Source organism: Hyaena hyaena, unplaced genomic scaffold (assembly GCF_003009895.1).
Source record: "Hyaena hyaena isolate Hyena2069 unplaced genomic scaffold, ASM300989v1 scaffold_9, whole genome shotgun sequence".
Taxonomy (NCBI): Eukaryota; Metazoa; Chordata; class Mammalia; order Carnivora; family Hyaenidae; genus Hyaena; species Hyaena hyaena.
The window spans coordinates 8,284,220-8,295,741 of NW_024080641.1; the positions used below are offsets into that span (position 1 = coordinate 8,284,220).

General features: G+C 53.7%; 2 protein-coding genes across 2 annotated transcripts; one reads left to right on the forward strand and one right to left on the reverse strand.

Moving 5' to 3' along the window:
* Positions 1-221: 221 nt before the first annotated feature.
* Positions 222-3,131, forward strand: CCER2 (coiled-coil glutamate rich protein 2). The gene is made up of 5 exons (XM_039249325.1): positions 222-835; positions 1,035-1,075; positions 1,230-1,317; positions 1,644-2,206; positions 2,832-3,131. Exons 1-5 carry the CDS (start codon positions 664-666, stop codon positions 2,919-2,921), a joined length of 954 nt encoding a protein of 317 aa, XP_039105256.1. The 5' UTR covers positions 222-663; the 3' UTR covers positions 2,922-3,131.
* Positions 3,132-3,176: 45 nt separating this feature from the next.
* Positions 3,177-11,460, reverse strand: NFKBIB (NFKB inhibitor beta). The gene is made up of 6 exons (XM_039251232.1): positions 11,111-11,460; positions 5,764-5,869; positions 5,354-5,687; positions 4,400-4,488; positions 4,056-4,310; positions 3,177-3,323 (listed from the first exon to the last, which is right to left on the reverse strand). Exons 1-6 carry the CDS (start codon positions 11,287-11,289, stop codon positions 3,228-3,230), a joined length of 1,059 nt encoding a protein of 352 aa, XP_039107163.1. The 5' UTR covers positions 11,290-11,460; the 3' UTR covers positions 3,177-3,227.
* Between the last annotated feature and the right edge of the window lie 62 nt (positions 11,461-11,522).

Genomic DNA, 11,522 nt, shown 5'->3' on the forward strand with positions numbered 1-11,522 from the left:
CTTCCTCATACAAGCGTAGTTGAGTATTGTGTCTTCCCCTTCTCAAATGTCGGCTCCAAGAGAACAGGGAAGTTTGTCTGTCTGTTCCTGGGCTTCCTGAGAGGACTGGGCATACAGTAGGTGCTCAATAAAAGCTACTGGACTGAGAGTGCTGGGACATGTGCAGTTCCCAGTGCCAGACACTGTCTAAATTACCTTATGCGCCTGTTATGTATTTATTCCTCACCTGGCAGGTGGCTGCCCTTCTCACAAAGGATGAAACCAATCCCAGAGAGGTCGGGGCAGTTTCCCCGGGGCTGCACAGCTGGCAGGGGCGGAGCTGGGATTCAGGTGGAACCCAGCCACCCTCTGAGGAAGTAGGTTTAGGACACCCAAATCTCCAGATGAGGAAAAGGCCAAAGAAGGGAAGGAGTTGCCTGAAGTCTATCTGTAAGTGGCTGCCCCTGGCTGGATTCAAACTCAGGTCACCCTCCCAGTGCAGCCTTAAGCTCATCAGACCACGGCTCTCTAGGGGAAGCACCCTCCCTCTGCGCTGGCGCTCAGCGCCCATTAGCTGGAGGGGAGCAGGTGAGGGACCTGGGTCTCCATGAATAATTGAGGGTCTCAGGCAGGTGGCTGCCCAGCAGCTGTCACCCCAGCACGGGCGTGGAGGGGGCGGCGGTGATGTCACCTCCTCCCCTGCGGGCCACGGGGACGGGTTATAAGGAGCTGCCACGCCGTCCTGCGCAGCGCCAAGCACCCTGGTCCGGTCGCCCCACCATGCAGAGCCGTGGGCCCGCCTCCGTGCTGTGGTTGCTGCCGCTGCCCCTGTTGCTGGCGCTGCTGCTGGGGGCAGGTGAGTGCAGAACCTGGAGAGGGCACCCCTTGCAACCAGCTCAGGGACCAGGGACTGGGGGTGCGGGAATGGTGACCCTGGCAGGTAGGCTGGGGAGGGGACAGGTGAGTACCGGGACGCATCTTGGAGCTGAGATCAGCACCGAGGACAGCGCCCGGGGGTACGGAGGGGTACCAGAACCCATCTCCTTCCTCCATAGCCACCACTGCTCCCTTGGCGCCAAGACCCTCCAGGGAAGAGGTGAGGAGTGCAGACCCCTTGCCCTGCCTCATCTTCCCCAGACCCTGGCCCTCCCTGACCAGCCTCCATGATCACCTCCCTTCCAAACTTCCAGCTGCTCTCATTCCTCCCATCAGCCCTACCCTCAACTTCCCCTCTGACCCTTCACCCCCAGCTGACCCGCTGTCTGGCAGAGGTGGTCACAGAAGTGCTGACGCTGGGCCAGGCCCAGAGAAGCCCCTGCACAGCTCTCTTCCACAGAGGTGAGGGGGCCCAGGCCCCGGTTCCCCTTAGGAGCCCCCACCCCACGCAGGGTTCTGGCCAGGGCTGCCTGGAGGAAGGGTTGTCTCATCCCAGGGCCCCCTTGCCTGGGCTGGCACGGCACGCCCAGTGTCCTGTCTGGCTTTCAGCCCTGCCCTGGGGGGGAGGGCGTTCCTGCCAAGGTATGGGATGGGGACAGAGAACATCCCCCAGACCCGAGCCTCCTCTCCCTGTTTTTGGGCAGCACCCCCCATGGGACCGTGGGCAGGGCCCCAGAACTCCAGGTCTATCTCCCGACTTTGCTGCACATCCTCTCTCTTCCCACCAGAGATGTGTGAGACAGAGCCCTACGGCTGTGTGTCCACCAAAGAGAAGGGCCTACTGGTTGGGGATTTCAAGCAGCAGGAGGCTGGGAAGATGAGGGCCAGCCAGGAAGTGAGGGATGAGGAAGAGGAGGCAGCGGAGAGGGCCCACAAGGCTGAGGGGCGGGAGCAGACCCTCCGCGAGCAGCTCCACAGCCGGCTCCGCCAGGAGGAGGAGGAAGAGGAGGAGGAGGAAGAGGAGGAGGAGGAAGAGGAGGAGGAGGAAGAGGAGGAGGAGAAGAGGAAGAAGAGGGGGCCCGTGGAACCCTTTGAAGGCCTGTGGAAGTGGCGCCTAGAGGGTGGAGGGGGCCCCCACAAGCGAGTGGCTGAGCAAGCCAGTGACGAGGAGACAGCCCAGTTTGAGGCCGAGGAGAAGGGGGTGCAGGTGCTGGGCGGGGGCCGCCATCTGTGGCAGGGGGCCGAGGCAGGCGGAGGGGAGAGGCGCCAGGACTCGCCGCGCCACCACCGCCTCCACCAGCCAGAAGCCGAGTCCAAGCAGGAGGAGAAGGAAGAGGCTTCGGAGAGGGAGGTGAGTGGAGGAGGCAGTGGGCAAGTGGGGCAGGCCAAACGGCCAGTGGAGTCAACGACCAAACAGGTACCCGTGTTGGGCCCTAAACAGCCGATATCCACCACACGTGGACCATAGTGACCAGAATCAACACCAGGACTAGGTAGCGACGTCCAGGCAAGGCCCCTGCTTGACCAAGATGGCTTCCACGCCGAGGGGACAGTAACCAAGATGGCCACCAGTCGAGTTAGCCGCCACTGTAGTCTGTGATGCACAGTCGGGCCACATGAGGAGTGGTTGCTGTGCTTGGTTCACTGAACTACAGATGGGACACCACTGCTGAGCCGTGGAAAGAAAGTTGTCCCCATGAGTGGAGGCAGTAGCCTCGACAGCCAGCACCTCACGAATGGCTCAGGGCACCCACCCTGGGCACCTTTACCAGTCCTATCTGCGCTTCTTGGCCATGGCTGGTCACCTCGGCCAGTCTAACTCTTGCACTGTGGTCGCCGTCGCAGTCCATGGTGACCAGATGACCACTGCCGGCTGCCGTCATGCAAACGTACATGGCCCACACTTATGGGTGACCACGGGGGTGGCCTGCCCTTGAAGGGGGGTGTGCTGAGCCACCCATTTCTGATCCCACCAGGAGCACGACCTGGAACGACTGGAGCACGTGAGAGAGGAGCTAAAGAAGGCGACGGAGATTCTGGGGGAGGAGATCGGGAGGGAGGGATGACCCCCACCTCCTGTCCTCTTTCCTAATACACCGTATGGCTTAGGACTGTTGACCCCCCTAAAGCTCACCTAACACCCCACTCCATTCCCCAGACTTCAGGAACGGGGGGACGGGTGGGCCACACAACCAAGCCCAAGGGGCCAAGTCTGAGCTGGGTAGACGGGCTGGGCTCCAGCTGGTTCAGGAAAGACCCGGCCACCCACTGCAACCCTGCCGAGTGAATAAAGCGCAAAGAAAACCAGGCTCGTGTGGCACTTGATTTGGGGCTGGGATTTTATTAAATTGGAAATCCTATTCACAATGAGGTCAGACAGGGTCATCAGGGAGACGTTTTGAGGCTGGGGTGGGAGGTGGCCGGTTTTGGCTCCGGCCACTGTGGACCACGATGTCGTCGTATTCATCCTGGGGGCAGAGGAGGGGGCAGGCATGGGCCCAGGCGGCTGGCACCCTGCCCGCTGTCCAGCTCCTTCCCCCCACCCAGACAACCGGGTCTTGTCTCAAAGCCCAAGCTCGCCCACTCATCCTTCAATTTCCCTGCTCTTTGTCTTCCAACCACCACGTTCAAGGTCACCTGCGTTCTCCCCTGACCACTGCCTGGGCTCCAGCCTCAATGTTTCGCCACAGCCACTGGGGTCTCCCTCCTTCGCCCCCTCCGTCTGCCTCTACCCGGATTCCTCACCCCCTCAGCCACTCAACATCATCCCCTGCCCCAAGTGGGGTCTCCGCCGCCTGGGTTCTCCAACACAATGTCCTCACCACTGGCTGCGGTCTTTCCCCACTGCTGCCAGTGTTGGACTCAGTGCTGCCCAAGGTCGGCTTCCCAGAGCCTCAGTTCTCCGACTCTTGCTCTGTAAAGCTGCTCGGCTACGACTGCCAACCAGCCCCATTACCGGTCATTACGACCGACTTCTTTTCTCGAACGCCGCCTGAGCTCTACCTCTGCCATTGCGTTTGGTTCTCAACCACAACCCGCGCGCTCCCCGCCACCCCTGCCCAGGTCCTCCGGGACCGCTGCCCAACACAGCCACCTGAGGTCAGTCTCCATGTGCTGCCTCATGCCTCTCCTCTCTCTTCCCAGCTGCCCGTTTACCCCGACCCCCCGGCTGGGCTGCCCGGTTTTTCCTCCTGACTCACGCCCTCATCCCCGCTGTCACTGTCGCTACTGCTGCTGAAGGGGCCGGGTCTGTCGTCCTCGTCCTCAGGGGCTCCATGCGCACGGAGAAGGCGGGCGAGGATGGGGTTGGGCCGGAGCGTGGCACTGCCCAGTGGGGTGCGGCCACCGTACATGCGGGCGGCAGGGTCGGCACCGGCCATCAGGAGCAGCTCCAGCACGTCGGCTGCTTGGGCCTCCACTGCCAAGTGCAGGGGGCTCCGGCCACACGTGGGCTCCTGCGAGGCGCACCAGAGAGGTCAAGGAGGCCCCACCCCGCTCTGGGGGCCCAGCCTCCCTGCCACACTTGCCCCCCAGGGCAGCTCACCGGTTTGTTGAGGTCGGCTCCAGCCTCGCGGAGCAGCCGGACCATCTCTGCATCTTTGTGGATGACGGCCACGTGAAGGGGGGTGTGGCCTGTGGATAGAGCGACAGGTGTCGGACGATGGGGGAAAGGGACCTGGGCCCCAAATGCCAAGGCCCTAGGGCAGGGCTCCGGGGCCTGAGGGGACCAAGTTTAGGGTACCGCTCCTGACTTCCTAGGCACATCAAAGAGGCATCTGCAGCCCAAATGCCTAAGTCTCGGTGGTCTGGAACTTGCTTGTGGCATGTCTGGGGCTTAGGGGTGAAGAGCCTGGGGGCTTGGGACAGGAGGCCTGGATCCTGGGAAAAGGAGACCCAGTCGCTGGTCTTTACTTCCCAAAGGGCCTGGACCCCAAATTCCTAGGTCCAGAGTAGGTGAAGGGCCTTGCGACCTTTGAGGGCGGAGGGGGCCCCTGGACACCGGGTTCTGGGTGACCTCAGTCCCAGTGTGGAAGGGGCTTGGTCCAGGGAGTCAGGCTTAGAGGTGGGGGAGCTGAGACTCAGACGCCTTTCTTCTCATGAGGCCTGGCTCGGGGCTGTACAACCTTGAACCCAGTGTCAATCTCTGGGAACCTGGGCCTTGAGTTCCCTCGTCCTGGGTGGGCTAGAACTTGTGGTGGGTGGGAGGGGGTGAGCTGTGCCTTCCAGCTGGGGAAGCTGGGCCCAAAAACTGGACCTTAGTAGCCCCAGGCCTGTGGGTGAAGGTCTGGGTCCCAAGAGGTCTGGGTTCTGAGCCCCACGTGACCAATTCTCAGGAACCTGGGGCTCGAGTGGGGGCCCTTCCCAATGCCTGGGTTCCTGAAGCCTCACTATTGTTCCCCAAGGGGCCGGGTCTTGAGTCAGGAGAACTGAGCCCAGGGCCAGAAAGTCTCGCTCCACCTGGGAGCCCGAGCCCTGCCCGGTGCCCGAGAACCCTCACCCTCATAGTTTTCAGCCTCCAGCTGCACCTTCCAATCCTCCTCGCTCTCGTCATCTTCCTTCTCCGGGTCGGGGTCGGGGTCCAAGGCAACAGGCAGGCGGTCGGTGTCGGAGGTGCGGTCAGAGGCCTGGGCGAGGTAGGTGTTGGGGGCTCCCCTGGCGCACCGGGGACGGGGCTGGAGAAGCACGCGGGCGCAGGCGTGCGCCCTCATGCGGCAGGCCAGGTGCAGTGCCGTGTGGCCCCCACGCTCCGCCACGTGCAAGCCGGCGCCCGCTGCGTACAGCTTCTCCACTGTGGAGGCCTCCCCCAGGATGGCCGCCAGGTGAAGGGCTGTCTGCGGGAGCAGAGGGCAGGGATTAGGGGGTGCACGGGAGAACCCAGTCCCAATCCCAAAACTGTCCCTGGCTCACCTGACCCAGATCATTCTGCAGGTCCAGGTACTCAGTGCCAGCTGCAAAGCCTAGGAGGAAATCCAGGAAGGGCTCGTGCTGATGAATCACTGCCAAGTGCAGTGCCCTGAAAACAAAGACAGGGAACAGAGCACAGAAGTCAGGTACCCCTGTATTCCCTCATTCACCAGACACGGAGCACCCGCTACTTGGGTGAGGCCCTGTGACCACAGTTCTGGAACGACTGTCAGGAATCTAGGAGGGTCAGGTCAGTTCAGTCAGCAAATGTGTTTCATCGGTGGGTTTTTTAAAATTATTTTAAGTTTAGGGGTGTTGGGGTGGCTCAGTCAGTTAAGCATCCGACTTCGGCTCAGGTCATGATCTCCCGGTTCGTGAGTTCAGGCCCCACATTGGGCTCTGGGCTGACAGCTCAGAGCCTGCGGCCTGCTTCAGAGTCTGTCTCCCTCTCTCTGCCCCTCCCCCACTAGCGCTCTGTCTCTCTCAAACATTAAAAAAAAATTTTTTTAATTATTTTAAGTTTACTTATTTATTCTGAAAGTGCAAGTGGGGGAGGGGCAACGAGGGGGGAGAAAGAGAATCCCAAGCAAGCTTCTGCACTGTGAGTGTGGAGCCCGACGCGGGGCTTGAACCCTCGAACCACGAGATCATGACCTGAGCCGAAGTCGGACGCTTAACTGACCGAGCCACCCAGGCACCCCTAATCAGTGTGTACTACGTAGGGCTTCTACTTCCTCCCAAGATGAAATAACAGGGACCAGATTTCCCTCCCACCTGAATCAACCAAAAAAAAAAATCTGACAAACAACAGTATAGGAATCAACAGTTTTCCAGACACTGGTCCTCGTACAATGAATGACCGTGATCCCTAAGAGGAAACAAAATGAGGTGAGCCCTTCAACTGATCGCCAAGTTGACTGTTTTGAGAGTAGACACAGCACAGAGAGGGGCCTGGCAGATTGCACGTGAGGCCAGAAGGAGTGGAGTCTGGGAAAAGTAGGCAGCTGGCGCCACAGGGCAGAGAACCCCAGAGGAGAGAGCTGATAGGGAGACGCTGGAGGGTCTACAAAGGGGCCACTCAGTATTTAGGAGAACACTGATTAATGCAGGGGTGTGAAAAAACCATCCAAAAAGATTTGGGAAACAAGCCCATCGCTCACAGGAGGCCAGGAATACTGCCTGTACCCACCAGTCAGACTAGCAAAAACCCAAGGACATTGGGTAGAATACTCTGGAAGGTCTTACCTCAGTAGTGGGGAATACTAAGCCCTAGATGGGCACTGCTCAGGACCCACCCAGCAAATCATAAAAGCAAACATCCAAAGGATCCATCTGTTTCCAAGTAGTTGTTTATTTGTTTTTTTAAAGCTTATTTACTTTTGAGAGAGAGAGAGACACACAACGCGAGCAAGGAAGGGGCACAGAAAGAGAGGGAGACACAGAATCTGAAGCAGCTTCAGGCTCCAAGCTGTCAGCACGGAGCCCAATGTGGGGCTCGAACTCATGAACCCTGAGATCATGACCTGAGTCGAAGTTGGACACTCAACCAAGCCACCCAGATACCCCGAACTCCTTACAAGTAGTTTAACGGCATCCCAAAATAACACTCCAGAATATTTATAGGAATCCACAACTAGCCGGCCTAACAAGGTAAAATTCACATTTGGCATCTAATCAAAGATTATCAGGTAGGCAAATAAGCAGGAAAACAGCAAACTTCGAAGACTTCACAAGAACTATTTGTGATGAAACACAAAGAGAACGTTTTAAAATGAAAAGAGGGGCGCCTGGGTGGCTCAGTCAGTTAAGCGTCCGACTTCGCTTAGATCATGATCTCACAGTTCGTAGGTTCAAGCCCCGCATCAGGCTCTGTGCTGACTGCCAGCTCAGAGCCTGGAGCCTGTTTCCAATTCTGTGTCTCCCTCTCTCTCTGACCCTCCCCTGCTCACGCTGTCTCTCTCTCTCCTAGAAATAAATAAAACATAAAAAAATTTTTTTTTAAATGAAAAGAACAGGGGTGCCTGGGTAGCTCAGCTGGTTGAGCAGCCAACTTCAGTTCAAGTCATGATCTCACAGTTCCTGGGTTCAAGCTCGACATCAGGCTCTGGGCTGACAGCCTAGAGCCTGGAGCCTGCTTTGGATTCTGTGTCTCCTCTCTCTGACCCTCCCCCCCACACACTGTCTCTCTCTCTCAAAAATAAATAAACATTAAAAAATTAAAAAATTAAATAAAATGAAGAGAACAACAGTGAGCAATGGGACAAGTTTAAGTGGCCTAATAATGTTTGAAACTTAAGTCCTAAACAAGGTGGGGGATAGAAAAATGTCTAGAAAATTTTCCAAATTTAATGAAAACTATGAACCCCCAGATCCAAGAAGTTCAATCATTCCCAAGAACAAGAAATATTAATAAAAAAAAAACTATACCAAGGGCCAACATAAAAGTCCTGTTCAAAACCAATGATGAAAACAAAAATCTTACAAGCAGCCTGAGAAAAAGATAAAGTCCATAAAAATGAAAATAAGGCAAGGGAACACAATGGAATATCTGTCAAGTATTCAAAGGCAGTCAACCCAGAATTCTTTAACCCAGCAGAAACATCTTTGAAAACCAAAGACAAAATAATAAAGCTGAGAAAACTCCTCATCAGCAGGCCCATATCGCCAAAGCAACCTTAAAGGAAATCTGCAAGCAAAAGGAAAATGACATCAAACCACAATACAAACTTCTACAAAAGAATAATGAAAACTGAAAATAGTAACTATGTGGGTAAATACGGAAGATTTTTTTTTCTTGTTATGTAAGTCTCCTTAGAAGGTAATTTGGAAAAACAGTTGACTGTTAAAACAAAAATACTAACAACGTAGGGGGAGTTTATAACACACCTGTAAGTAGACGTATGGCAACGATAACATATAAAGCCAGGAGGGGATAAATGGAAATACACTCTTCTAAAGTTCTTTTATCTTTTACTCTTTGTGAAAGGACCTATAAGCCAAAAAGAGCAGAGATCAGCAAACCTTTTCTATAAAGGGCCAGTTACAGATTTTAGGCTTTGTGGATCTTACAGTTGTCTCTTTTTCCCTATTCAGCTCTGCGCTTGCAATACAAAAGCAGCCACTGGCAGTATATAAAGAGCCCGCATGGTTGTATTCCAACAGATCTTTCTTTGTGGAGTCTGAAATGTGAATTTCATGTAACTTTCACTTGCCACAAAATATTATTCTCCTCTTCTGATTTTTTTTCAACCATTCAAAATGTAAAAACCATTGTTAGCTCACAGACCTACCAAAGCAGATGGCTGGCCAGATTTTGCCCGGAGGCCACAGTTTGCCAACCATTTAAATAACAGAACAAAGAAAAAGTTATTAAAGCAAGAGCGCTAGGCTGGCTCAGTGGGTAGAGCGTGTGACCCTTAGGTTGTGAGTTTGAGCCCCACATTGGGTGTAGAGATTACTTAAAATTTTTAGTCGGTTAAGCTCCGACTTTGGCTTGGGTCATGATCTCAGGGCTTTTGACTTCGAGCCCCGTGTTGGGCTGTGTGCTGACAGTTCAGAGCCCGGAGCCTGCTTCGGATTCTGTATTTCCCTCTGTCTCTGGCCCCCCTCCTGCTGGCGCTCTGTCTCTCTCTCTCAAAAATTAATAAGCATTAAAAATTTTTTAAAAAGAGAGTACACTGCACCCAACAGAATATCCATTCTTTTCAAGTGCACACATAATGTTCTCCACCATAAAACATTTCTCAACAAATTTACGAGGATTCAAGTCACATGAAGTATGTTCTCAGTCTACAATGGAATTAAATTGAAAATCAATTTAAAAAGCGGGGGGCAGCTGGCTGGCTCAGTCAGAAGAGCATGCGAGTCCTGATCCTGGGGTCATGAGTTCGAGCCCCACATGGGGTGTAGAGATTACTTAAATAAATAAAACCTTTTTAAAAATCAATTTAAAAATGGACATTTGGAAGATGTTCCAAATATCTGGACACCAAATAACATACTTCTAAATAATCCACTGGCCAAGGAAGAAATCAAAAGAGAAATTAGAAAGTATATTGAATTAAATGAAAATGAAAACACAATATATCAGAATTTATGAGAGACTGCGACAGCAGGACTATGGGAAATTTGTTGCATGAAACACCTATATTAGAAAAGGAAGGTCTCAAATGAATGGTCTCAGCTGCCACCTTAGGAAACTAAAAAAAGGAAAAAAAATTAAACCCAAAGTAAGCAGAAGAAGGGCAATAATGAAAGTCAGAGCAGAGATCAATGAAATAGAAAGCAAAAATCCAATAAAGAAAATTAATGAAACCTAAGCTGGTTCTTTGAAAAGATCACTATTTCCTGAGTGTGTCTCACGGGTCAAGCACTGTTCGGTCACTGAAGTTAGAACAGTGGACACAAATAACAAAAAACACAGTACCATCCCTCGCTCTGGCCTTGACGACGGGCCTTCCACCTGGAGTGCTCTCCCCGAGATAATCCACCGGTCTCACTTTCCTGCTTTATTTTTTCCTCAAAGACCTTACGACTTTCAGACATACCATTTTCCTGCCTTTCTTTTATATTGTTTTTCATTTTCTGTCTTTCTTCCTTTCCGCTTCTCGCTCTTTCTCACTTTGTGCCTTTCTTTCCTTCTCCGACCCTTTCTTTCCCTCTTTCTCCTTTTTTTCCCCTCCCCCACTTCCTTCCTGGCTTTCTGTCAGTCTGACCTTCTGTCTATCAATATACCCACCCTTAGAATGTACACTCCACAAGGGCTTAAGTTTTTGTCTGTTTTCTTACTGTTTTATCACAGCACCTAAAACAGGCCCTGGAAAGTGGCAGTGTTCAATAAATACTTAACACATGAAAACCTGCTATAATGGAGCTTACGTTTTCTCTTTGAATGTAAGATTTTGAGATCAGTGCTCAGAAGGCAGAATCTTAGAGGCAAGGCCAAGTATTAATTTTGGAAATCTAAGCCCCAGGCTCATAAAGCAGGAGTTAAGGATCAAAGATCGTATTTGGAGGTAGGAGGTCAGGAGGGGACTGTCTGAACAGTTCTAACAAAGGTCTCAGGACTAGGGTCAGGAAGAGCAATAGAGTTTGGGGATCAATGGATAGGGGTGTGGAGCTCTCTCTGAAACAGAGTTCAAGAAAGGAAGATCAGAAATTAAAGGGCTAAGATCAAAACTGGATAGGAAATTGTTTTTACTAAAGGTTAAGACTTGGGGGTTAGAGCCCAGAAAGTCAAGCATCACAAGTCAGATTTAGGAGTGAAAGGTTAGAAAGCCGGGTTCTGAGACTGATCGGGAATCAGACGTCGGATCCTAGGGCCCGGTTTGGTAGCCTAAGGTTCACTCACGTGTCTCCATCCTCAGTGACGTAGCCAAAGACGAGGGGCGCCCACGACAGACCCGGGCCCAGCTCGGCGCCCAGCCCCGGTCCTCCGGGGGCTGCTGCGTCCGGACCCAGAGAGCCCAGGCCACTGTCGCACCATTCGTCGGCCTCCGCAACTTTCCCCAAGCATGCGACCCCTGCCATGGCCCCCGACGCCTCAGGGGCCCCAGCGGCCGCCCGCCAGTAGCTAGGCTCTGCCTGAAGTCCTGGCGCTTCCGCCCTGCGGGGAATTCCCCAACACTCCCCCTGACTTATCCAATCAGAATGAGGCGAAGAGTACACGCCCCGCCCCCTTACTACATCGTGACCAATCAGAGTATTCAGATGGACTGCGACTCCCTACCCATTCCCACATTTTCCGGGCGCCCTTTACCAAC